Source organism: Lepidothrix coronata, unplaced genomic scaffold, assembly GCF_001604755.1.
Source record: "Lepidothrix coronata isolate B3197 unplaced genomic scaffold, Lepidothrix_coronata-1.0 Scaffold42, whole genome shotgun sequence".
Classification (NCBI taxonomy): Eukaryota; Metazoa; Chordata; class Aves; order Passeriformes; family Pipridae; genus Lepidothrix; species Lepidothrix coronata.
In genome coordinates, this window is record NW_016690222.1 from 3,509,419 (window position 1) to 3,535,935 (window position 26,517).

The 26,517-nt window shown below is 38.8% G+C and overlaps 1 protein-coding gene across 1 annotated transcript in view; it reads right to left on the bottom strand.

The window, feature by feature from the left end:
- Positions 1-864: 864 nt before the first annotated feature.
- Positions 865-26,517, bottom strand: part of IGF2R (insulin like growth factor 2 receptor) — a 57,529-nt gene continuing 31,876 nt past the window's right edge. Inside the window, exons 23-48 of the mRNA XM_017813710.1 lie at positions 26,217-26,384; positions 24,124-24,267; positions 23,272-23,450; positions 22,833-22,920; positions 21,175-21,381; positions 20,668-20,798; positions 19,864-19,961; positions 18,920-19,056; positions 18,129-18,319; positions 17,395-17,521; positions 16,919-17,041; positions 15,689-15,951; positions 13,874-14,086; positions 12,820-12,969; positions 11,631-11,792; positions 11,244-11,451; positions 10,692-10,838; positions 10,325-10,559; positions 9,249-9,385; positions 8,117-8,231; positions 7,034-7,180; positions 5,479-5,663; positions 4,871-5,057; positions 3,629-3,793; positions 2,970-3,039; positions 865-2,535 (exon numbers count right to left, since the gene is read on the bottom strand). Of these exons, the coding sequence (XP_017669199.1) occupies positions 2,134-2,535; positions 2,970-3,039; positions 3,629-3,793; positions 4,871-5,057; positions 5,479-5,663; positions 7,034-7,180; positions 8,117-8,231; positions 9,249-9,385; positions 10,325-10,559; positions 10,692-10,838; positions 11,244-11,451; positions 11,631-11,792; positions 12,820-12,969; positions 13,874-14,086; positions 15,689-15,951; positions 16,919-17,041; positions 17,395-17,521; positions 18,129-18,319; positions 18,920-19,056; positions 19,864-19,961; positions 20,668-20,798; positions 21,175-21,381; positions 22,833-22,920; positions 23,272-23,450; positions 24,124-24,267; positions 26,217-26,384 (4,379 nt within the window). The 3' untranslated portion in view covers positions 865-2,133. The remainder of the gene's footprint in view (positions 2,536-2,969; positions 3,040-3,628; positions 3,794-4,870; positions 5,058-5,478; positions 5,664-7,033; positions 7,181-8,116; positions 8,232-9,248; positions 9,386-10,324; positions 10,560-10,691; positions 10,839-11,243; positions 11,452-11,630; positions 11,793-12,819; positions 12,970-13,873; positions 14,087-15,688; positions 15,952-16,918; positions 17,042-17,394; positions 17,522-18,128; positions 18,320-18,919; positions 19,057-19,863; positions 19,962-20,667; positions 20,799-21,174; positions 21,382-22,832; positions 22,921-23,271; positions 23,451-24,123; positions 24,268-26,216; positions 26,385-26,517) is intronic.

A 26,517-nucleotide genomic window follows, 5' to 3' on the forward strand; every position in this document is an offset into this window, starting at 1 on the left:
CAGGTGGATTTCTTAGAGACTCCTTTCACAAGGAGTCACACTGCTAACTGGTAAAGTTTCTGCTCCTGGCCCAGCCATTTGTACATACTCGTTTGGGCCCTGCTATTCTCATAACACTTCCCTCCCTATGGTTAAGTAGGGAATCCTACTAGTTAAATAATCTGATGAAGCAAGTCATGCATCCAGCTCTAAATAAGGTAAGATTCAGTCAGTCTACCTACAAATGCCTAGATAAAAGTGGGCAATAGTTCCAAGACCAGGCACTGAAGTCACTCATTGCTTTCAAATGCAAGTTAGAAATATAACAATGATATGGCTCAAATAAGCACCCCCAGACAGAGTATCTCTGTTCTACCTACACCTTGTTAGGCATGACCAGAACAAATGACACAAAGTGATTTTATGCATGGGAAATAACATCCTGCAGTGGGTTCATGGATCCAACAACTCCAAGATGCCAGCCTTGATGACTTAGGGAAGCAGCACTCTTCAACATCCATTGATGAGAACCACTGCAATGATAACTGACAGGATTAAAAAATGCACCGTCAAGCCTCTCATTCCCCCCAGACTCACCTAATCCTAAATATGAAAAATGCTGCTTTTAAGTTTGACAAGATGCAGCTTAAGCCAAACTGATTTACAGCTCCACTGGTAACAACACAAGAGAAAGAAACCCAAGACTGATAAAGAATACACCACTGGGGCTTACCTATATATTCTGATTTTTGTCATCAAACGTTGGTTCTCCTTTTCAGTGACGTGACTGAGGTATTAGCTATCACAGCAGAAAAGGATATCACCAGGCTGGCAAGCAGCATTACAGAGTAGTGTTAAGAAGGATTCCAGAACTGAGGCGTGGGATTTGGAATACCCACTTCATAACTTTTATTGAAATTGCTGAATTCTTTATATTACACTATTTTGATTCAAAATGGAGTTTTTATAAAAAGAAACCATTGCTGAAACTGAGTAAGCCAACCAAAAGGAACAACGAAAAGTTTCAAAAAATTCTGACCACCGCATGTACTTCTACAATGCTTTGAAACCCTATCATTGTCCATAATTTTATTGAGGAAACACCAGGAGAAGAGCAAGACTGCTAAAGGAAAATTGACCTGCATTCATTACCAGCAACACTTCAAATCAATGACCATGGCCAGGATTGTAGAACAAGAACAAGAAATTAGTCTATTAGAAAACCTTGGCACAATTTTTTTTCCTTGAACTTAATACCAGAGAGAGGTATTACGCCGACTAGGGCTCCTCTAGTCGTTGGGCTTTTCTTGGTGATGACCAACTGGGCAGTGCAGGTTGTATTATAGGAATTCTGCCTCTACATCCTTGAAAACTCTGGTTCTCCATGAAGTCAGCCTAGTCCAGCCATAATCAAGGGGAAAGAAAAAAAAATCTTTGGATGCTTTTAGCTGCTTAGGCAAATACTGATGAAGTCAGTCATGTGACCAGTACCAAAAAAAATATCATGCAAAGAACAGCAACCATTTCAGGCTAAAGCTATACAGAATTGTACCTCTCAGTCCACACCTTTAAACCAATGATCTGTTTAAATTAGAATGGATATTCAAATTTACAAGATAAATTAGACCAGTTCCAAAATTTACATCAAATCATCCCAACACACAAAAGTTATATTTTTCCTTGTCTTATGACAGGTGAACCCATAGAATAATACCCTGCCGGCAGGAAGAACATGTTACTGTTAAGCAAACCTGAGTAGAGAGGATCAATAAATACAAGGAGTTAAAACAATAGTAGTCAGATAACTTGAGTCTCAGAAGCCAGGGGCTTCATTGAGCCTTAATCCCTTCCTTTCAAAGGTTTCTCTTTTTTAAGTGAGCATTTAACATCTATGCTGAGGTTTAAAAAAAAAAAAAAAAGTGTCCTGGCTAGAGAGTCAACATAACTCAGATTTCTTGTCAGAAATCCAGTCATTACTGAACAGATCATTGTAAACAACCAAGAAATCTTTCTCTTCTTCCCTTTTTAATGGTTTCTTGTTAAAGGCAAAATTCAGAAATATCTTTCAGGCTGAAGTCCTCATATTTGGTTGGAAATGTTGTCCTGTTATATATAATCTCTCTATATATATTTGATTAGGCACAAGAGGGGTTATTAAATATTCAGTAAGTCCTCATCACTATCATCATGAAACGATACTGTATTTATAGAGTTCTGTGCCTGCTGCTGGCCTGGCTTGGCTTTTGCTTTCCTTTCCTTTCCACCGTTCAACAAATAAGCTTTGTTATCATTGCTAAGACTGGGTAGCTTCTTTTGTGGGTGCTTGCTCTTGTCTAGTCTTCTTCCTGTCTGAATCCTTACATCTGGAATGGTTAACACCTCATCCTCACTGTCCAGGTCATCCACATGGAGAGAGGAAAAGGCTTCAGATTTAACAGACTTAGTAGTAATGTGACCATTCTCCTGCCCTCCTTTTTCTATTCTTTGATTTGGTGCTGCAACTTCCTCCATTAGCCACTCTGTTTCATTCTCATTAGCTTCTTCTTCACTGTTTATCTGCAAGAAAAAAAAAATGCAAGATGAGACTGCATATTTACCCCTCTAGATGTTGCCACATGCTTATCTCCCCCGTTATCAGACCCCACATGGCCTTGGGTTTAATGTAGCCATAAGACAGTAAGACTGCAAGAGCATTGCTTTTTACTATATTGAAACACACTTTGCTCTCTTCTTGTAAATTTACGTGTCATTTGGCAACTTATGGACTGCTCTTCGTTTCCTCAACTTTATCCTCCTTTCCCATTTCACAATATAAATGTATATGTGTGTGTGTATATATATATATATATATAATGTCAGCTGTGTGGCTTTCCTGAAGGCACACAGTATGGCTTCCATGTACTGAATTAACAGGGTTAATTATTTATTAACAAAAGCTTCATATTAAGAAAATTTGACAAGAAACACATTTTATTTTGTCACTGTATTACCTTTGTGTATTTGTAGGAAACACCAGATGTTCTTCTGCAGCAGTTCGTTATCTTGTTTATTACAATTTCCCTAAAGAAAGGGAAGAATACCACATTTGGAAGATTGTATCTGCTTATTAGCCCTCACTTTTCTTCACTGGATTTCTACCATCAACATAAAGTATTTCAACAAGCAAGCTGAAAGTTATCACATTGACCCTGAATCACTCTAACAAAATTCCGTCTGCGATGATGTACATCTTCTCTCTTACCACAGTTTCAGGGTGACTATTCCGAAACATCTCTGGCCTTCATGCCTAAACCTGTCTGGAAAGCAGAGGAACAGCAGAACTTGCACTTGTTCCTTGATGCTGTTGTATGGATCCAGCTTGACTCCATGAAAGGAGAAGGGATATCAAATACTAACAATATTGTCACATTGTTTTATCCTCCATAATTAGCAGCTGCCCACAATAGAGGTTAGCCCAACTAAATTGCATACTCCAGCCCTCTTTACATGGACCTTCAGAGAGAAATGGAGAATTTGAAGGAACCAGCAGTTTGACAATTGATGCTGCCAACAGAAAAAACATAACTTGAGTTTACTACTTCCCTTACACTTTTGGCAGGAAATCAAGTCCTGCCAAAGAAACTTCTAAAGCCTCCTAATCATTTCTTACCTCCTCTCTTTTTTGTAGAACAGCAAGATTATTAGACATGCAGTGAGAACAACCAGGAGGACACTCAGCACAGCACCAACAGCCTGGCTTCTCCTTGAAAGACCTTTATGTACTTGGGCCTCCTGATCTGTCTGGTGCTGATTGTTTTCTGGATCATTCGTTGACCTAATAACATAAATTGAAAAGAAAAGGATAAGTAAGATCTATTGACCACTTTCATCAAACTGGATTAGAAACAGCAGATTCAAAGAAAACATGCCACACCATCCTGTCACTCCAACCTAACACCTATATGAACTGAATTTAGGGGATTTCATCTAAGTAAAAAATAACTTGAAAACCAGAAACATTATGTACTGTGCCTACATCCTGGTACGCTATCAAATAGTGCATAAAACTTACTACAGTCAAGACTGCAGAGCATGATTAAGCACTCCAGATCTTACACAGCAGCAGTTACCCACACAAAGCTGCTATTTTAGAACAAAATCTGCACTTGAGCAAGCTGCAAAAGTTACAAAAATTATTTAACTTTCAGCTGACTGTGGCACTACAAACGCCAAACTCCCTCAATAGCTAATTGTCTGTTTAAATCAGAATCAAGTTTCCCTGTGCTTTCTAGCAGCCAGAAAGTAAACAGTCCTAGAAGCAGTCACTCCATTCTTCACAGTGTGGCTGCCTACATGTCAAGGATGTGGTAAGCACCTAAATATAGAGACTCTGCTTTTAACATTGTTCCCTTGTTACTCCTTTTCAGATCTGTAAATTAGCTGATCATATTTAATTGCAGAAATACCTCATTATTCCTTCAAGACCCACAACGATTTTTAATTCCAGCGTCAGGAAGTACGCAGATAGAGGGGAAGGCCAGTCTTTGCCATGGCTTCAAAGTTTTCCAGACAGTAAGGCAAGAGGGACCAAAACACCTCATCCACAAACTGTTTCCTCCTCTCAGTAACACGAAACAGCATGTTCTGTCAGCTACAGTATGTTTTACTTAGTGAAAACAACAATATTAATTCCACCATGTCTCTCCAGTTTTAGGTCCTGATCAGTCTGACAAGCTTCTGTTTAGCGGTCACGTGCCAAACACTGCATATATGAACACTAAGTCCATCCATCTATCTATGAGTCTACTGCTCTTTTAGCTTTCCCTCTTTTCACAACCACTGTGGCAAACAAAAAGCCTTTAGCTGAGAAGTGCTGACAAAAGCTGCTTTCAGAAAATGGTTAACTACTCACAATAATGGACACACAGCAGATGTGTACCAGGTAAATAAATACTGGCAGTCTGCTGTCTCCTGAAGGAATTCAGGGATGCCTTCCTTTGCTCGTGGATTGCAGTGGAAGAAAATGGTTGAAGACACAAACTTTGATTTATCTTTACCACATCTGGAGTCAGATGAAAATATGACATCCAAATCATCATCTACAATGAGAAGAAAACCTTGTAGTTTACTGCTTCCTTGAGAACAGTCAATTAACGTGAGACCCTGGAAAGTTAACGTATTTGTTCCGCAGTAACAGCTTACACTTTGCAGTTATCTACAGTTGAGCTTATACTTTTATGTAGCTGATCCAAACAGTTGCTATGGAATAGTGGGTCAAGCTCTTCATACAAAAAAAGTAGCTAGCTAAAGGAGATTCAACAATTATCAAGCCCAAACCCCTCTTTAGGCCATATTTGCAACTGAGCTTACACAGTAAGAAAAAGTAACCTCAATTATGCTAGACAGACTTTGGATAGATTTACAGAAATGCGCATTAGCATGGATGAAACAAGAACCATTTTCTGATGAAGTAATTCACACGGTATATCAAGCAATTCAGTCTGGTGGACAATGACTTACCCTCAACAAAATATTTAGCTTTTCTGGCAGAACCAACTCTCCGAAAGCGACGTTCATTAGTTTTAACCTGGCAGATGTTTGCTCCAGAGCATTCTGGGAAACTTGAGTTCCTTATACCAGAAAGTTGAATTTCATATACATATTTATCACCATTTGTCCGTATGTCTCCAGAAGCTGTGTATAATCTGAGGAAACAGAGGGCAAGCCTATCCTTAAAGTCTAAACTCACAGATTTGGATTATTCCCAAGAGATAAGACGGCGACAGTGGTAGTTGCTACCACTGGTTGATTCCAGAGCAAGCTGAGTGATTTATTCAGCAACCAGGAAAGATGCAGGACTGAGGCTTCCTCCCTCAACATTAGAAATAAAATTATATTTAGCATAAATATAATTTCTGTGCTTTATAAGCAAGCACAGAAAGCAAATTTTTCTAGTTATACTGCCCTCAATGTGTGAGTGGATATGTAAATACCTCCAAAGACTTAAGATAAACTGAAGACAAAAGGATGCTTCAGAGGCTCATACACACTACCGGCCGTAAAAACTATATGTAGCTGTGATAAATAGCACAGCTTAGACATCTTCTCCAGAAGGTTAACTACTTCTACCATCCTTTCACATTGCTGGTCCAAGTGAGAACACTTTGAGCTATTTGTACTAGCCACTTGCTTGAAAGCTGAGCTTGATTAATAATGATTTATCTTTAATCTCACATCACACCAAGTTTTTAATTTTGTCCTGCCTTCCTCTCCTTCATCCAGGACTGTTTGATTTTTATTTCCTTCTCTATGCTTGCAATGCTGTCATCACATCTGCACAATAGGTTTATTTGCAACACTTTTGCTCAGTTACTCCAATCCTGCACACTAGTGGTTTGTGCCCTACAAGCAGAGTTTATTCTTCCCAAAACACCAGTATAGGCAGATTTCCTTGCATAACACTAGCATTGATGTTAAATATAGCAGTTTATAAGATATTCTGAAACAGGGTTATGTGCAGTGTGTAGTACAGTCAGTGTAACTGCTTGTCTTTCTCTACCACTCCCGAGTTCAGGCTTGCTTAACCATCCCTCCAGAGATGTCCTTCCTCACTTCTAAGGCTTTTGAAGCATGGGTTCCTACTTCCTGATGGATCATGTGAGCAGGTAAAAAGGTACTATGTAAAAAGCCAAAGAGTACTCGGGGTGGGGAGAGGAGTTCCTAGCACTGAACTAATGTCTATACACTATGGAAGAGAGCAATTATCCACAGTAAAGAGATCTAACATCAAGGTGAGTATGTGGAAGCTTTAGAGTAGTCTTAATTCACCTGGACATGCTCACACACATAAGTCCAGCTGTGACCTGCACTAATAATCAGGACTTTAAGTCAATCATCGGTACAAGGTGAATTCAGTGCTATTTCCACTTGACACCTAAGAACTGTTAAGGCAAAACAGAATATTCATACCAAGCTCTTTTCTTGCAATACAGTTCTACAGGACTAAGATATTGTGGGTTTTGGTCCTTGTTGGGATTTTGTTGTTTTGGCATTTCTTTAGGGTTTTTTTACTCACTTGTAATAAATATCCCCTAAAGAGAAGTTTTTCCCAGTTGTAGGATTAATGACAGTTCCATTCACCACCTCCACCTCCTGCTGCTTCACAGCACAAGCTGCACGTGTGTCCCAAGTAATGTAGTAAGCACAGTTTTCTTCATCAAACCTACCAAACAGAAGATAGACCTGATGATTCCAGGAAAGACTAACAAGTTTTTATCATCTTGAGAAAGGGAAGAGACAACCGCTAACCCACGTGACAGTGTCCTGCCTAAGCATCATGCTGAGAGTAAGATAAAATAGTAAAGTAGCACTCAAAAAAAAGCTATTTGAAGAATTGCAGAGCATTTTTCTGTAGTTCCAAGACTTTAAAAGATCTGGCTGCACTTGAACGTCCTACTTAAAGTTCCAGAATTTACACAGTGTATCAGATGATTTTATTGAAATATTTTAGCTAACAAACATATCAGGCTGCTTTTTTGCAGTATGTGAAACCTGCCCTTTATTTAAACAGGATAAAATGTATAAGGTAATCAAATTTTGCTACCTAGTTCTTTGACTCTTACAGAGCATTTTGCTTAGTTTACCAGTTCTACAAGCAATATACAGTTAACAATATCAAGATGGAATAAAAATTCATCAAGCCTTTTTAGTATTTTTGATCCATGCAAACATACCTCACTTTAGACAGCTTCTAGTTAAATATACTGTATTGAGGCAACAATACACTATGTTTTATTAGCTCAATCACTTAGCTACATTAAGTGTTCTCTAATACACAGATTTTGAGCAGAGTTAACAGTCATAGTACTATGACTAATATTGAAAACAAAAGCAACCCAGCCATTGTCAGATCTAATTTGGAAGTAGAATGTTTAAATTTTTGCCCAGAAAGTTCAAGATAAATACAAAATATATTTGTTTATGGAAGTGAATAGTTGAAGAAACTCCAGAAGATTCAAGCCTTGCATGTACAGGCTAAGGATTATTTTAGGGACTGCCCAACAGAGTGGACAGTCACTGTCCCAAGACTTAAGAGTTTACTAGAGAGGTACAAAGGAAGCAGCCACGAAGATCACTGGTATGTTAATTTATTACTCACCTCTGCAGCATAGGCATGCCGACTGTTTTTGCACATTTCAGTTCTATAATTGTTGTTACTTTCTTGTTTTTCCTACATTCTTGCCCACTGGTATAACTTATATACACTGTATCACCTAGAAGAAAAAAAAAAATTGTGACACTCAAGGTCTTTTACACAGAAATTTCCTTTGCTCATTCTCTAGACTTCCTTGCTTTAACTTCTAGGATTTTCTTCCCCTGCATAGACAATATGTATCAATTACAGCACTTCAGTAACTTGAGGCATTCACACTTTTGACCATTTAAAAATCCTTGGATATCTTTGCATTTACCTGTGTTCAGGTCACCAGTATGGCCATGACAAATGTTTACATTTAAGATGTCATTTTTTTAAATGTAAGAGAAAATGAAGAAGATATCCATTTATAAATAAGCTCAAGCAATAAACACACATAATACATGGTATTGCTTGTGTAACTGGATGGAAAATTTCCCTCAATTCTACAAACTCAGCACCAATTTAAAAATATTCCTTAAACTGAAAACTTGAGTAAGATTAAGTTGGGTTTTTTTAAGTCCTTTTCTTAAGAGTGAAACCAATTAGTCATCTTTCACATGTTGCTTTCATTGAAGAAGTTAGTTGATGCAGAATAAGCCTTTTCAAACAGGATGAACAAAAACAATTCTCCCTCTCACAATTACAGAATCATAGATTGGTTGAGGTTGGAAGGGATCCTTGGAAGTCATCTGGTCCAAACCCCCTGCTCCTGTAGGGGCCACCTGGAGACAGCTATCCAGGACCATGTCCAGACAACCTTGGAATATCTCCAAGGTAGGAAACTCTACCACCTCTTTGGGCAACGTGTGCCAGTGCTTGGGCACCCTCCCTGTAAAAAAGCGTTTCTTAATGTTCAGATGGACAACTAATTTCTTACAGCTTTAATGACAACACTGTTTACTGCTTCAATGTTTTCTCATGACTTAAACACCACATTTGAGTAGTAGCATTTACTGGTTTTTTTTTTAAACAAAAGATTCACTGGTGAAGATATTTCAAAATAAAGGCTTCATCATAATTTAAGAAGCACTATAGCTAGGCTGTAAGATTTAACCTTCCATCTCTAGCTCTCTACAAGAAAAAAAGTAACTACCTGTCACATTCAGCTTCTGTGTATGAACAAGTCCAAGGACTTGAACATCTCCATTGTCGCTTTTCCTGCAAATACTGGCTCTTTCAGGGCAGCCTGTGGGTCCCATATGTACCCTCTGACAGAGATTCACATAGTACCTATAGAGAACACAGTAGACAAAAGTTTAAAATTCATTTAGGCCTAACTGAAGAAGTGATACACAAACTTTAGAATCCTCATGGGAAGCTAGACAGATTGCAAGAAACTAAATCTCTAATTAGTACATGCTTTATTCTGTAAGCTAAGGTTTGGCAGATTACTTCTAACTATCATTTTCAAGTAAAAGACTGTGCAAAAAAAAATTCATCATTTACCAGATTAGTTCATTAGTTAATTTTGATCTGGGTCCAAACTAGAAATGGGAACAGAGACAAGAAAGGTCCAAAAGTTTTTTCAGTTATAAAGGTTATAGTACCATCCCAAATTCAGTGTCTCTTCCAAGCTACACCAGCTCAGATACATCAGAACAGCGGAATTACTACCAAGGTGGTAAATGAAGCAGTTTTGCTACCTCATGGTATATCATAAGTTTAGAATTAGATGCTGTCATCCTTGCCAGTTCATTTCTATTTGCTAACTAGAGGGGGGATGCTAGAGAGGTTGATGAATTCCTGTCATTCATATTTTCTTCTAAGCTGATACATAGAGGCTTAGAAGTTAAAGTTTATAGGCAAGAATTACATACCTGAGTTAAAAGAAAGCAATTAATTTTTTTGTTTAACATTATTAAGAATAAAAAAAATTGCATTTAAATGACAAAATTACATTGTTAAGATAGCAGTTTAAATAGAAAGCTTTTAAAAAGCTTTTAGTTTAGACTTATTCATCCTTTTAAAAAGGCTACCAAAATAGGGAAGGAGTGAGAATGAAGAACGTAATTTTAAATCCCTCTGGATAAAATGGGTTCCTTTCTTGGTTTTTTATCTACATGCAGTGTTAAGCACTGACAATTTTAAGCAAACAGAAATATTATGCCACATTACAACTTCAAAAGTACTGAATAGCAAGCTGCTCCCTGGGAGTTGCTCATTACTCACGAGTTTCCATTGTGGAAAAAGATCCATGACCCCGTCAGGGAAGAGAGCATTCTTAAGTCGTAAGTTCTGTGCTTTTGGACAAACTTGCACTCCATTTTCTGGGGAGGACAAACAGCCTGAGTCTTCCATTCAAATGTCACAGCACAACCAAGAGTCTCACTGAGAAGGTGTGGTCTCCCAATACCAGCATTTTCATCACATGTGAAGATAATGGTAGATTCCTTTCTTGCATTTGCTATAAGGGGGAAGGTTGGAAAAAAAGGAAAAACATACTTTGCAAGAGGCTTCCAGGCACATATGAATTCTACAGTAGCTAAATCCCTGCGTTAGCTCAGATCCTTGCACATGAAGTGCAGGAAGTACTTACCGCTACCACAGAATCCCCACTTTTCATCTCCCTGGTAGTTTTCAGTTGTAGCACACCATGGCTTATTCTTTTCTTCTGTAATACATTCCTCATAGGTCTTTCCTTTGTACTTGAAGGGGAAGACACAAAGCTCTCCCTTTTCAGTCACTGAGAAGGAAAGGTATAAACTCTTAACAACGTGCAGCGGAACATCCATATTCATGCAGGGATATCCATATTCATGACCATACCCGAAGCCTGTACTTCAATACTAAAGAAGAGTCAGAGGCAGATAACAGAAATACTGAAATATTGAGTTTAAACCCAATTAGAAAACTAGATGTAGTGAACAAGTAGCTACAATCATCCCTACAGAAAAGCTGCACTGTCTCTTCTAGGGAGATAGATGTTGATGCTGCAGATTAGTACGGTGCATGTGATTTAAGGAAACTACAGGTTTCTATTAACATATGTAAAATGTTGCTTCCTCTTATCAGAACAAAGCCTCATATATTAAGGAGAAAAAAATTTGGCACATTTTTAACATAAAAAATGGGTCTGCTCCAATCTCACCTGGAGGGCACAGATCACCTCCTGTATACTGCAAGATCACTGTTTCATCCTGGTGGCTATAGTCCATTTTCATTTCCTTCATGTTTCCAAAAGATGACACACCTTTTTCAGATGTCAGGCACACTGCCCCATCTTTGCATTTTCCCTGGGGCAAGCCTGTTGCCTTACTGCACACACCAATATGGTAACTGCTGGATCCAGAAAATACCTGTGTAGACAACCAGAAGTATCACAAGTCTGCATCAAAGCCTACAGTCGGTACTTTTCTCACAGCCCAGGATGCTTAAAAGAAACCTTTGCTGCAGTATTGAAATGTTGACAGCAGTAGGAAAGTATAAACAAATAAATAAACAAATAAGAAAGAATCACACCACCAGAAGGCATTACCTCAAATGATCTTCCAGAAAGGCTGGTCAGGTTAAAAGTATAGTGTAGCTGTTCATCAGTAACAGAGCAGCCTGAAGTTTTCACTTTATCAGGGCACACAACTGGAGTTTCCCACTCAAACACAAAACTGCACTCAAGTTTCATTATCATCTTCGGCTTACCCTGTTACCAAAGAACACAGGCACATTAGGTCTAATTTTGCAAGTTCGTTGTTCTTTCTGCATTTCCCCCCCACCCAGTATTTAACCTCAGTTACTACCAAGGCCAGACTTCACTGACTGTAGGACAAACACCATGCCTTTACATTACAACCAGTAGCAAAAAACTCATGGTGGAAATACATTCTACCTTGCTCCAGAAAACAATCAAAGAAGGAACTGAAGTATCTGAGCTTTCTTCTTAATTATGGCTGAGATTTTTGATGTTCAGCTTAATTGAAAGGAGCAAAAGCGTGAGGACGTTAAGAAATTTCACTGAGTTAAGGTTTATAGAGTACGTTTTTTACTTCCTCATATTTTAAACTAAAATATTAGTATGGCCTGTGTAATATTCAGAGCTGTCTCAAGTTTCAGCTCATGCCCCATGCTAATGGAAAATGGTTCCACAATCTTCAGCAAGCTCTAGTTTGTCAAACATCGTACCCAAGTATTCTCTACAGCTTGTTAAAAGCACTCAAAAAAATTCAAGAAGCATTGGACTCAAATCACCATGCAAACTCAATTTAGCATTTGGGTGTTGACACAAAATAAAACGTAAGTAACTAAACACAAATTTTTAAAGCTGTGTATGATTATGGAAAAGGTTACAACATAGGGAAAACATTTCACAGTAACAGCTCTACACTTACACTGGTTCTCACGATAGCCTGAGGCACAAGTACAAGGTTTTGGATCTAAAGGTGCAATACAGCATCAAGTTTAATGTCAGCAATAAGTTATTGCTACATTACGTCAGTGGAATGTCATCCTTGAAATCATCAGAATCTGTTACTCTCAAGCCTAAAGTTCATGCACTCAATGAAATTTTGGCTTGTTAAGAATACAAATACCAAGTATATTCCTTGATGAAATAAGTCCATCCACACATTCTAGAAACAAATTCTTGATTTAGTTTTAAACAAAGCTAATACTGGTTATGACTCTCTTCCCATTATACTCCAATATCAACATAAGTTTAATAGATGTCTTACCAGACTAGTTCCTTGGCTGCAGTGAAATACAATAACAGAAGTATAGTTCAATTTGTTGTTTGTCTGACAAGGAGTAGTGCTGTTGTAAGTGATGTGAACTTCATTTACTGCTTCATTTAACTTGGGAGGTTCAGTAACACGACCAATATCCTACACAAGCAAAAATATGTATTAATAGACTTATGGGACACATCTAGATTTCAGATCAGCCCAGAGATTCAGATCAATTCAGATTCATGTTTATATAGGAGCACAAGTACTGCACTTTTGAAAACTGCATTCTATACTCAAAGAACAGCTATTTTATTTCAATCCTAACAAAACACAAGCTGAGAAGGTCAAAACACCCTTTGATTAAGCTTGACAAAAGCCAGGGAGGGTCTGCATCTTACAGGTAGATTCTTCTTTACATCATTGTACCAAATTACCAACACATGACTTAAAACCAGCATTAACAATGGAGCACAGTCCCTAGATCAATGTGAAAGTTCATGAAAAACAATCTCAACTTTTTATGTCTGTCTTCTACAGCTCACAAACAAGCCTTCAAAAGGTAAGAGCCTTCATCTCTCAAGGTAATAACACAGACAAGTTAACCAACATTCTGTCATAGCCTTGCTATTTATTCAGCTGTCAAAGTTTTACATGAAAGTACTAAATGCATTTTGAAGCATGGTAGGACATAGCCTGTTGCAGTATGAAGCAGGCTATCATGAGATCGAGTAAGCCACAGAATGGTAAACTAAGATGTTCTGCTTCCCAATGTCTATATTTGGCACACAGCACTACATGAAAAAAATTCTCTGTAGCAATTTTTCATATTTATCACTGAATTGAATCTTCTGATACCCAAAAAAGTCACTGAGGTTCAGGACAGGAAAATACTGCTTCATAGAGAAAAATGATGAAAGGGAATTTTGCAGAGGAGATTTTAATTTTGCATTTCATTTCTTTAACCCATTGTCAAGCCCCTAGTTTAAATCAGGTTTATAGGCAGGGATACCGTATTAAACTATTAAATGCACATTTCAGTGATTCAAGGCATAGTACTTACTATTGGCAATCCATTAACAGGAACCATGCACACAGCTGCTCCAGGGGGGCAATTAACATCTTTGATAGGATTGAGAGGCTCACAAACATTGATGTAAAAGTCAGGAGAAACATCTGTAATATCTTCATCCACAAATGCCTCATAATACCCAGTTCGATGGATCAGAGGGGACAGGTCAATAACAGAACTGCCATTCAGTACTGAGCACTTCACCTACAAGAATGTACATGTCATTGATTTTATTCTTTTGTTACTTGCTTTGATTTATTGACAAGCATCCTATCTTTCTTGGGGCCAGAAGCATGGCTACATTTAAAAGCAGCATTTGTTACAATTTTTGTTTGTCTATAGATACTAAGCACGTACAAGCCGCACATGAAAAACCTTGATCATTTAAACGTTCTTATGGAATGGAGTCCCTGTCAGAACAACACCAAGTCATAAAGCTCTGGCACACACACTCCAGCATACATAGTCACTATCACTTCATAAGATCCCTTCCTCTCCTCATCTCCCACACATCATTGGACCACCTCGAATAAGCAAGCTTAGTCATAACAACATAAAATCATTTTATTTTAAGTTGATAGCTTGACTACTATATTTCCTCAGAACCCATTTCATACACTCTAAATATGCATAAACTTACTGACAGCCTCCGTGGAATTTGAAAAGTCTATTCTTGCTTAGATATTAGAAAAGGAATAACTAACAAAATTACCGTTTAATTTTAGGACCAATAATCATCAACGCTACCTACTTATCACCACACTGAAATAGCCTGGGTCACTGTGAAAAGCGATCGGAAGTGCACAATGATCACCAAATGGAATGAACAGGCTAGAAAGCACAATTGGTTTGGGCACTGTTGATTTGTGTTGCAGCATGGTACATACTACTGAAGATGAAACCAGAATAGCCAAAAGAGGGGACATGTGACAGTTCTTGTTGGGGAAAGAAACCCGAAGATGTTTTTTCCTAAATGGAAGCAAGAGCTATAGTATTGAGACAGTGATGAGGAGGAAAAATAACTTGATACAGAGAACAATGGTCACAGTGGAGGTAATCAAGGCAGTGAAAAGGATGATTAGGCAGATTTACAAAAGTAATGTACAGGTGTTAAGAAAAGATCCAAATTCATCCAACAGCTCATTTAGCCCTCTACTCCTATTACTGGCTTTTACTCCATGCACCCAATAGTGGTAACAATTCAACTAGCTACATTAACTAAAGAAAGACTAGCACAAACTATTGTCTGGAACACCAGTTCAGCTAGAGTTGACCAAATCATGCTATTACAACACGTGTTACACAGCCAAAGTAGACCCTAAATTCACACTATCAAGATTTATCAGTTTTTGCACTGAGCAAACTGATCATATTGGTGCCTGGCCACTAGTTACTTGCCTAGAAACAAAGAATATCCCCATTAACAGAGATGCTATCTATCCCCAACTCAACCTCAGCTCTGTTGGCCTGCTGCATCAGATGATTTTAACCATCACTTCCCAAGACAACACTATGGCTTCCATTTGAACTGTACAGAAAAGCAGCTAAGCAGGTTGCACAGAGGGGTTTTTATGAAGTGTTAAAAGTTTTAACTTGATTCAACATGTGGAGCAGGACTTTGCCAAGTACTGTTCATTTGTGTTGAAAATGTCTGTATGAAAAGCATTTGAGAACTTCTGTATGAACTTGCATTCTGTACTACAGGAACAGACCTTTCCCTCAACGAATTTAAAATACACTGATATAATATCCAACCCCCCTCAGAAATTTAGTCCCACAAGTGCTGTCTGTAAAAGTAATCCTTACCTCTTCCTCACAAGCCAAGGAAGTGTGCCAAGAGAAGTAACTAGTGCATGTCTGCTCATCAAAAGACAGAAAAACAGGACGACTGTCATCTCCAGCATCAGACTTGCATACAAAGCTAAAATAGCTTTTATGCTTCAGTGCAGGGTCTGCAGGGCAAGGATCTCCATCTTCATAGACAAGTTTTAACACTTGATCTTCATAAGTTAAAGTTTTACTCTGTTTTCCAGCATTAACTGGTTTTCGGCCACCTGTGATGCAGACAGCTAAAGTAAAAAAAAAGAAAAAATGAACAAAACAGATTAAGTCTGATGTAACTGCCCTGTAAAAATCACACCTTACAATATAAACGGTGGGAAACTTAAGATTTTATTCTCACTTGAGTTTTCCTATGAAAGATAGGTTTTGTCACACTATCTGGAGTTCCCATTAAACTGAGCTGAACTGCACTGAAACAAAGACCAAATATTGTCTTTAACACTTCATTAACCTGTATGTACTGCATCTATACAGATTAAATCAATCACAGAGCACAGTATTTGGTATATTATATATCATTTTAAGATGCCTCTTAAAAACCAAATCGATCCAGTATTTCCTTCTAACTACACAAAAATGATCTTTACCTCACAAGCAACATTCCTAGCATTTAAGATGCCTTAATATTACCTCATATTCAATTTGCCAAAAGAGTTAGTAATTCAATCTGCAAGTTAGCAGCTTAGAAAACAAGTTAACTTCTACTGATGTTTCAGAAGCACTCAAAACAGGACAGAAAGCTAGAAAGAGGATTGGCAAAGGTTTGAAGTGCGGACACAAGGCCCAGTGCAGATGCATTCCAGCAATGCATCACTATAGAGAAATTTCTGTGCTCGGTTCACTCTAGCTGGAAGCCTGTAACATCTCCATTTTCACAACTGCCAAGAGGCACAGCAGAAATATCTACATTCCTGGCCTCATGTCCAAAAAAATACCCATCCACTAGGAACTAGAGGGATTGAGACTGGAAGTGAGCCCAAGTGAATGGAGTTTGGTAGAAATACATGGCTTCACCTCCTAGAACAGTTTTAGGTTCTTTTCCTAGGCAATTCAGCCACAAAGCTGTTCCCTTTACTCCTTCTGCATTTGCAGTAAAACCTACCCCTCACATTTTACTGTAAACTTGAATATAAGTATTTCTTTTGAGTACCCTATAGTCAATCCTTACAGTACCAGAGGGGATAAGATACTTACCAGCTCCATTAGCACATGAACTTTTAGCTTCAGCACAAACATTCAACTCAATCTTTCTGTTGTGTGAATCACTGATTGTATAGCCAGACTCTCGCTTTAATGAGGTCAAATCAAAGAGATGGCCTGTAGAGAGATTGGGGAATAATTTAATCTCTTTTTCAGATTCAAAAGCAAGACATTTCTTTGTATTAAAAGTTTTCAGTAACTTAATTTAGTAGGACGGTCAACCAGACTCTATTTGCCTGCTAGCTTAGAAAGGCAAACAGTTACTTATTCATATTAACAGAGGTAAAACTATTTTCAGAACTATAGACTATTGATGTTCCAAGGGACATTGCAGTCTCTTACAAGATATTTCTACCATCAATAAGCTTGTTAGTCACCATCCAGAGGATGTGTCCCACTGCACTTTTCTAATGAAGTCCCTCAAGAACACAGTCTCTTCCACGTATGAAATCCTGAGGCCTCCTCCTTACCTGTTGCAGGATTGGTTACCCGACAGTCATTTTGCACATTGCTTTTAAGAGGGCACGCAGCAGCAGTGAACCATAAGAAGGTATATTCACAATCTTCAATGGCAGTTATAAGTTCTGGCTTTGATTCCTAAACGTGAAACAGTGGAGAGAGTGACAACCCTGCAGAGTGACAGTGTAAGACTATGCAACAGGGCTATACCTGCAGCTGAGCTCAGTTCAAACGCCAGTCCTAGGACTTAACAGACCATCATAGTCCAGTGAATTAATCCAAGGACAGAGTATTTAACTCTCATTATTTCAAATATACAACAGTACAGAATCATTATCAGGAGAAATCAAATTAATGAGAGAAGAGCTAAAGGCAGCCTAGGGCAATAGAAAATAGAAGTGTAAACGGCAAGGCATAGAGTGTGCAAGAGCTATGAACTAAGAGCAAGAACTACACAGCAAATAGCATTATTTACTACTTGAAACACTTCCCTACCTGCACTACATTCATCTTCAAGACATAAGCAGACAATTTTATCTATTACAGATGGTAAAATCTGTGCTAGCAGATTGTACAAAAAGATCTCAAAAATTGCACAGCATCTAAAATTCAAGTACTTCTAAGTCAGTCTGCTTGCAAGACTGGCTCCCATTCAACTACAGATGATTAGGGAACGAATAAGAGGTGCCCACATTCTCCATATACACACAGTGATATAAAACTCCACCAGAAGGAGCCCACTTACAATTCTGCTTTCATCACACTTGAGGCGCAATATTGTTGTTTTCTTGCGAATTTTATCTGGACACTGCTCTCCATTAATATACTTCAGAATGGAAATGCCATTTTCCCTCCGGGGACCATCAGCCACCTCCCCAAGACTGGTACATTTTGTACCCTCCATGAGGGAGGCAGCAGCATCAGAAGGACAGGAACCTATATAGATAAACAAAAACTGCATTATCACTCCAAACATTACTAAGGCATACTTGCCTGGAATAAAACTGCACTACTTTACTTTCAGGTATATCTCCAAGCCACTGTCCAAACCATACTCAGTGGGGTGTATTTTACCCAAAAATCACAAGTAGCAGCAATATCTTCACTTTACTTAAGGTCATGCAGAAAGTAGTGGCAGCTACTACTGGGGAAGTAGATTACTACACAGAGTGGAAGGCTACAGTCTGTTACCTGGTCTTCCACTGCACAAAACACAGATTCACTCAGAAGATGCCATAGAAAAATTCTGAAGTTAGCATCTTGTGCCAAGAAATTATTTTAATCTTTAAGAGCTACAGCAGACTTTGGATAAGGACAGCATTTATTATGAGAAGATAAGAGCTGCTAGTGAATCTCACCCTCTAAGTAAATGGAAATCAGATCCACAACCTATCCTTCCCTTTGGTGATGACATCACACCACTGCCTCCACATACTTTGTGATTTTTTCACTCAGAACAGCCACCAGCACTACTGTCCTACCAATTTTGCCTTCCCTAGCTACAACAGGAAGACTGTATTTTTATTTTGCTCTTACGTGCAGCACCATATGGTACTAAGGGTTTGCAGACATTAATATAGTATTTCTGTGTTGTAGCAGATATAGCAATCGCCTCCCAGTTCTCTCTGTGTCGCATTAGGGACGAAAAGTCATAGAAGTTTCCATCATCATCCCTGTACAAAAAGATTAAGAGGCATGTAAAAAAATTAAGTATTTTAAAGTTACAATTCTTAAGTTACTGCAGTAACTCTAAGCAGAGTATCATGCTGAAAAAGAAATCTGCAGGCTCATTGTTCCCCAGAAACTTCAAATTCGGTACAGAGATATCACTGCGCCATCTACCCCCACAGTAACTGTCCACATGCACACAGCCCTCAGATAATGCAGGAGTAACTCAACTTTTAATTGGAGCATGTCATCTTTCATTCAGTGCATGGCAACCACAAACACAGTTACAATGCACTTTTACGTGAAGGTGGAAACCTATAATGAGGCCAGATGTTAAAACTCTGAGCCAATTATTAGCCACATTTGACCCCACTTATCAAATCTTAATGAGCTAATACTTGGTGGTGACAGGTATAAATGACATTTTTTCCTGGAGCTTTGTTTGGTCAAAGTTCCAAACAGATAGCAGTTGTATTCTTGTTTAAAATTAGCTACAGTTAAATAATAACCAGATACTTGCAATAACCTAGCATACTTAGCCTTCAACCATCAATAACTGCATACCCAAAAGTTCCCTTTTATTATTTTATTATTAAGAATCTCAAAGTATTCTTCTTCTGTGAAATTAGTTTTCACAAACACAAATTGCAAAATTTACTTAAAATACTTTGCACTAGCACTGAATGCCACATTAGCTGGTTACTAAGTCAAAACACGATAGCTAAAGCGGCAGCGTTGCACTGAATTGCAGTAAGGCTGTATTTTTTTCTTTCATCATACAGCTTCATTTTAACTTTGTGGGAACAACTTACTTGTAGGAGCACTCAGTAGATTTAACAGGTGGGCAAGCATACTGAGTATGCCATTCAAACATGTAGGTGCAATCTGGAGTTTCCTTCAAAAATACAGGCTGAAAGAATGCAACACGAAAGTAATTTGCTTTCTCATTTAAACACACTAAAGTTACCAAAATGCATTAGTCTTGCTTCAAGAAGACCCAGGAACATATATATAATCTTAGAGCCACACTATGCCTCTGACCAGCTGAAAGCATGGCTTCTCCCAAACCTGAGTTTATCCTCATGCACACTTCTGATAAAAGGGCAGCCATTCGAACCTTCTGCCTCCTCCCTGAACTAAGGAGAAGAGCAAAAGTAACTCTACACACCATTAAGAAAAGGAAGGAAAGTGCAAGTACAAAGAGAGATACTAAAAGCAAGTAACCAGCTTATTTTAGTCTGGTTATGTAAAAACTGTTTTCCTGTACATTCAGCCTTCTACCTTTTATTTTTTTTACAAAGAAACAGCTGTAATGTATGGGAGAACACCCCTTCCTAACTTCTCCAAGAGCTTTGACAATGGCAGGCATCCCCTAAAGGAATGACATGCCCCAACCTTCCTGAGGCACAACAAAAGGTACTGTTCATAAATTGAAAATTCAAAACATTCCTCATTTTTTATCACTTCATAGGACCTTTCAATCTCCTGTCTAATCTGGATATTATTAGGCAGTTCTTGAAGGAGGCTATTTCATATTCTTCATCATACACTTTCATACTTTAAGAGGGCAACTCTGGAAGACAGTATGTACACGAAACATATGCTTTGAAACTAACCTCAGATGTAGTCTTGTCACAATAGAATAATATGGCAGTTGACCGTTCATATATTTTATGACATTTTTCTCCACTGGTGTAATTAATCATGATTAAACCATTTCTGAAAGTCAGTTTTTCTGTACGTAAGCCTAGAAGCAAGGAGTTCAGAAAAGTCAACAGCTACTCCAGTAAATACATGACTGTAGTAATGCCTCTGGCAGCAGGGTTACATAAACAGCAATAAGATGCACAATAAGGTATTGATAGACAGATGTCAACCTTCCCCTAAAATTTGTGATCTAGTTATTGAATGAGTACTATTCAGTAAGGCTGAGCTCATTCATAATTGAGTGTCAGGATAACTACATATATGCCATTTTCCTTGCACAGTAAGAAAAGGTGGTGAGGTGCTTGGTCTCATAAGAGGTACAAGATAAGCAAGAACCACTCTTCTATCACATAGTAGCTTCAGTTACATCCTAGCTAATCTTCGCATTCTCTAAGTTTCTTCTGTAAGTGCTGTACCTGCTACTTTTCTGAAAGTTCTGTCCATCTTCTTTACTTGACACGATGCAACAGTGTCAACCTCTGGTTTGCAAGGTTCTGTTATTTCTCCACAAACTCTGAAGTAGTAGTCATACTCATCTGTACTCACTTTTATGTCCTTATTGGAAAGTGGCTTCAGGTTATAAACATGGCCATACCTTGGATCTTTCACCTGGCAATCCTCTCCTTTAAAGAAAAATTAAGAATTTAAAATACAATTTAAGATCTATTAGCTTTGCCAAATACACTTAGGACAATTAAGGCTTACTGGAACAAATAAGGCCACAAAAGTTACTAGCTGGCACTTTAGGGCAGTGACACTGAAGAGCCATCTTAGTTCAGCTAAGCAACTCGTCTTGGGAAATCACCAATATCTAGAACTATGTGACTACACTATAAATGGCTAATTTCTTTTATAACTGCCACTAAAGCAAGATGCAAAAGTCACACTATAGTTCAAAAACGACTTTAAAGTTGCCTCACAGGTTCTTCCTTCAGCTACGCTGAAGGTTAAGTACAGAACCAGAGTCACTAAGTCCAGCACTTGCTTAATTATCTGGAAAGAACACCAAGGTCACAAGGCCGAAGCGAAAGGTGTTCTTGATGTCAGTCTTGTATCTTCTTTTAACAGCTATGAAGTTCGCCAAGTCAGAGAATAACTGAGATCATAGGAAATGTTTACTACAGCTTACAAATCTACAAAGAAGGTTTAGGAAAATTCTAGTTTTTGTGAGTCTGATCAGCTGATATACCTCAGTAACTTTATTGCTGATTAAGTCCTCAGTTTTAAAATGACTGTTTGCTCTAAAGCTTTAAAAAAAAAAATAAAAATCATCAGATTGGATCACATGAACAGTCTTCTCAATCACAGAAGTTGGCAGCAAGTTAAAGACACCAGTTTCCCTCCCTTCAAAAGCACAAGTCAGTCACCAGTGTCCTGCATAGTATTACGTGCTACAGAGTAGCAGCTTGTAAGCATGGCTCATGCCACATGAGATCACTGGCAGTTTCAATAATGTCTAGGACTGTTGCAACAGATCCTTTACAGGAAGTCTAGATGTTTTATAAGGCATTAACTACAAGCCGCAAAAAAAAGCCTGCAAGGGCAGAGATTATACTTGCACACTCAACTTCCCATCTAAGAGCCAATCAAGTATCAGAACTTGAACTTGTGACTCCTTGTTGCACATCCTGGAGTCAACTGCAAATTCTGAAGACTGTCCCCCTTGGCCCTCCCCCCACTGACTAACAAGTGTCAATTTTAAAATCTAGCTACCAGTCTTCAGTGAGGGACAGGGAATGAGTTGCCAGGCACACAATCAACTGTGTTCTCATGAAATGTGATGCTTTAATATTTACTAGCAAGTCTGCCTGTGATTTAACAATATAATACTATGATGTCTCAGAAACAGCATTATTACTTTCTTTCCCTAGATAGGATAACAGGCAAATATACTTGGCCTAACTTATAGTTTTAATGACAGATCGGATACTTAGTTGGCTTAAAGCTCATCCCTCCACATGCCAGCACCTTTCACAGAAAGAATCGCAGGGCAAGAAACTGACACAGCTTCAGTAAGTATTTACTACTTGTACAGATTTGTTTGATATTTTAAAGCTCAAATAACTACACTTACCTTCTGCTTTGTGAACAGGACATGCTGCCAAGGTTCTCCAAACAAATACAAACTCACAGTCATTCTCCTGTTCCAACACTGGCGATCCCTACAGAAAAGAGCCATATAAAAAGGGTTTATTAATAGCTGCATTGCAAGTTTCAAAACATACATGCAGGGTTTTTTTAATTGTAGTTGCACAGCCTTAAAATCTCTGCTACCTAATTTCAGCACTCATTTTCAGCAAAGAGCTGCTTTTGCTAGCTCACAGGATTCCACAACACTGTTGTTCTACAGGTTCAGTAAAGCACTTAAAAAGAGACAAAGGAAAAGCCTGTACACAAGATATTACTTTTTAGAACCAGTCTCTCCATTCTAAGAGGAATAAACACTGTCCATTTTAATATAGTACCCCCAAGCACTAAAAGCCTCATTAATAGCAACTGGCACAGAAAATTACCATTGTTTGATCGCACTCGAAGATTATACGTGTAGAATAACGCTGCTTATCTTTGCATATGTCACCATTCAAGTAGATAATGCTCAATGACCCATCAGTAGCAGCCTGGGGGGTTATCTGAATGACTCCAAGGTTCTTGCTTTTATCAGCATATTTCACACAAGATCCTATGGCACCACCTAGAGGAAAAAGCCTGTTTTTTAGTTCAAAGCTTTGACAACTAGAGTTAAATTTATTGTAAAATAACATAATAGGGTAGCTTTAAGAGAGCTTGGAGCATTAAAGCAGACTGTCTCAAACTCCTGTAGCAGAACACAACAGAAATTAATTCATAAATACGGTTGGAGACACTGTGTGCCTAAAGCCTCTGAGGCTGTCCTGCATTCACTAAATCTTTCCAACTGCACTAATTTATCTGTTCCCACAGACTAATAAAAGACTAGAGTGATGTTAAATATATTAAACTGGCTAGAAGTTCAGTAAGACATGGCATAAGCCTCTCATTCTGGCCTCATTCAATTAGCAGGCTCCAACAACATTTGACTTTTCTATCTTCTTGAAAAAATAATAATAAAATCAAAAGATACTGGCAAATACTGCCCTCGACGCAATTTTCCCAAATATATTCACACACATCTCAATGCAAAAGTCCTGATAAGCATTAAGACTGCTCTCAATTTGCAAAAGTCTGTTTATTAGTACTCCTGACATATGTCACCCAGGTCTATGTGAGTTCAGTGATTAAAACAGGCAGGATTCAATTAACCCTACTAAAATAACCAGGGATGTCATTCTGCATATAAGCTCTTACATCAGAAGTCATAAGTTAAGAAACACTTGCCATTGGCTTACCAGAACATCCAGTCACATAGGGCAAAGGCTTGCAGACATTCAAGAAAAATGTTCGCTTCTTCGCTTCCTTTGAAGTGTCAATAGCAACCCATGGCTCACCATCTTTGCTCAAGTCACTTAAATCATACTCATTGCCTGCAGCATCTGAAAGAAATGTGGTATATACCCTAAGCTCAGAGATCTCATTGATACTTGCAGCACTATTGTGTTTGAAAGGATACAGGTTTCACTGATGAATACACAATTCAAAGTAATTTTCAGAATCATATTAGATATCCATTGAGAGAACGTACTGTTCCTCCCCCAGATGTGTGGGGCCACAGGCAGCGCCCCCCCTCACCCCCCCGGATGCAGAAAAGGTCTATGGCAGATTTTGGAACGTTTAGGATGTCCTCCCAAGTTCCTTAAAATGATCATCTCACTCTATGAGGATCAGCATGGCCAAGTCAGATATGGCAATGCACTTTCTGAGCCCTTTCTAATAACCAGTGGTGTGAAACAAGGCTGAGTTCTTGCACCAACGCCATTCACAATCTTTTTCAGCATGATGCTCCAAAGGGCCACGGCAGACCTCGATGATCAGGATGGTATCTACATTTGATATCATATGGATGGAAGCCTATTCAACCTAAGGTGACTGAAGGCCCACACTAAGACCTTAAACCATCTTGTCCGGGAACTGCTTTAAGCTGATGACGCCGCCCTTGTCGCCCACACAGAAGCAGCTCTGCAACGTTTAACATCCTGCTTTGCAGACACTGCTGAGCTCTTTGGGCTGGAAGTCAGCTTAAAGAAGACTGAAGTTCTCTATCAACCTGCACCTCAGGAAGTCTTCCATCATCCCCATATCACCATTGGCCAATCAGAGCTCAAATCAGTCCAGCAGTTTAATTACCTAGGTAGCCTCATCTCCTCAGATGGCAAGATTGAGGGAGAGATAGACAACAGGTTAGCAAAGGCATATAGTGCCTTCGGAAAGCTTCATAAAAGAGTTTGATGAAATAAACACTTGAAGAAAAGTACAAAGATCAGTGCTTACAGAGCCATTGTGCTGTCTACTCTTTTATATGGGTCCGAATCATGGGTCATTTACCGCCACCACCTGCGTCTCCTAGAACACTTCCATCAGCGCTGCCTCCGTACAATCCTAAACATCCACTGGTCAGATTATGTGACTAATACATCTGTTCTAGAACAGGCAGCAGTCGCAAGTATTGAGGCCATGTTACTGAGAACACAGCTCCACTGGGCAAGGCATGTCTCCAGGATGAAGGACCACCGCCTCCCTAAGATCCTGCTTTATGGTGAACATGCCACTGGCTGCCACAAGAGAGGAGCTCCAAAGAGAAGATAAAAGGACTCCCTTGAAACAACATCTCAGCCTTGGCCAGATTGATCATCATAACTGGTCTACTCTGGCCTCCAATCGGGAGGTCTGGAGACACACCATCTATAACGCCGCTGATGCTTTTGAGAAAGCACGCAGGATCACTCTTGAGGAGAAAAGACGCAGAAAGAATTATGTCTTGCAGAATATACCACCTAAGGAGTCTTTCTGCTGTGCCTTTTGCAATCAGACATGTCTATCTCGTGTTGGCCTTTTTAGCCACCAGCGCGCCTGTAACAAACGTGGGTAGAGCCCTCCCCAAATCTTCGTTCGTGAAACCTAGCCATGATGATGATGATGATGACTGTTGCCACCAAAACATCACTATGCCAAACGCAGAACACAGTTCCTTTGACAGTTACTTCCCAAGTGTAATTACTCCACAACTAACAGGTGCATTTTTACAGAAGCCAAGAAAAATGAACTCATTTGCTTCAGAGCTGGGCTGAAGCAGTACCCAGTCACGATAAGGACTAAATATTTTCAAAGTCATTATCCAAATTAGCTTCTTGCCTGTCTTTGTCATTTAAGTCTGCTTCAAACAACTTACCTCCTCTCCCACCCTACAACTTCTACAAAGACTTTAAGTCTTACAAGTGTCTTCACAACAGGTATTCTTAAAGCCCTCCTCTGAGAAAAAGTTTGCTGTTCAGTTCATCCTTCCAACATTTGTTGGATAGAACCCTCTCAAATTCCAGATACTTACCTGTAACCTGACAGTCTACAGGAGCAGGAGCACAGGCCAGAGCTGTGTGAAACTCAAAAAAAGTATCATGGATGTCCAGCACACTGTTTACCTCCTCACGCACAAACTTAAGCTCTCCAGGATACGAATCATTACAAATAAAAGTCACCACGAACGTGTCTGATTTTCCTGTAAAACAAACATTTATCTGCTGATGGTTCAGTTTGGAATATTTGAATTTAAGTTCAAGCTAACAATTGACTTCAGAATTTTCTAACCGTTTCTTTTTACTCGCTGCTTCAAGGAAAAGAGTACCTTATAT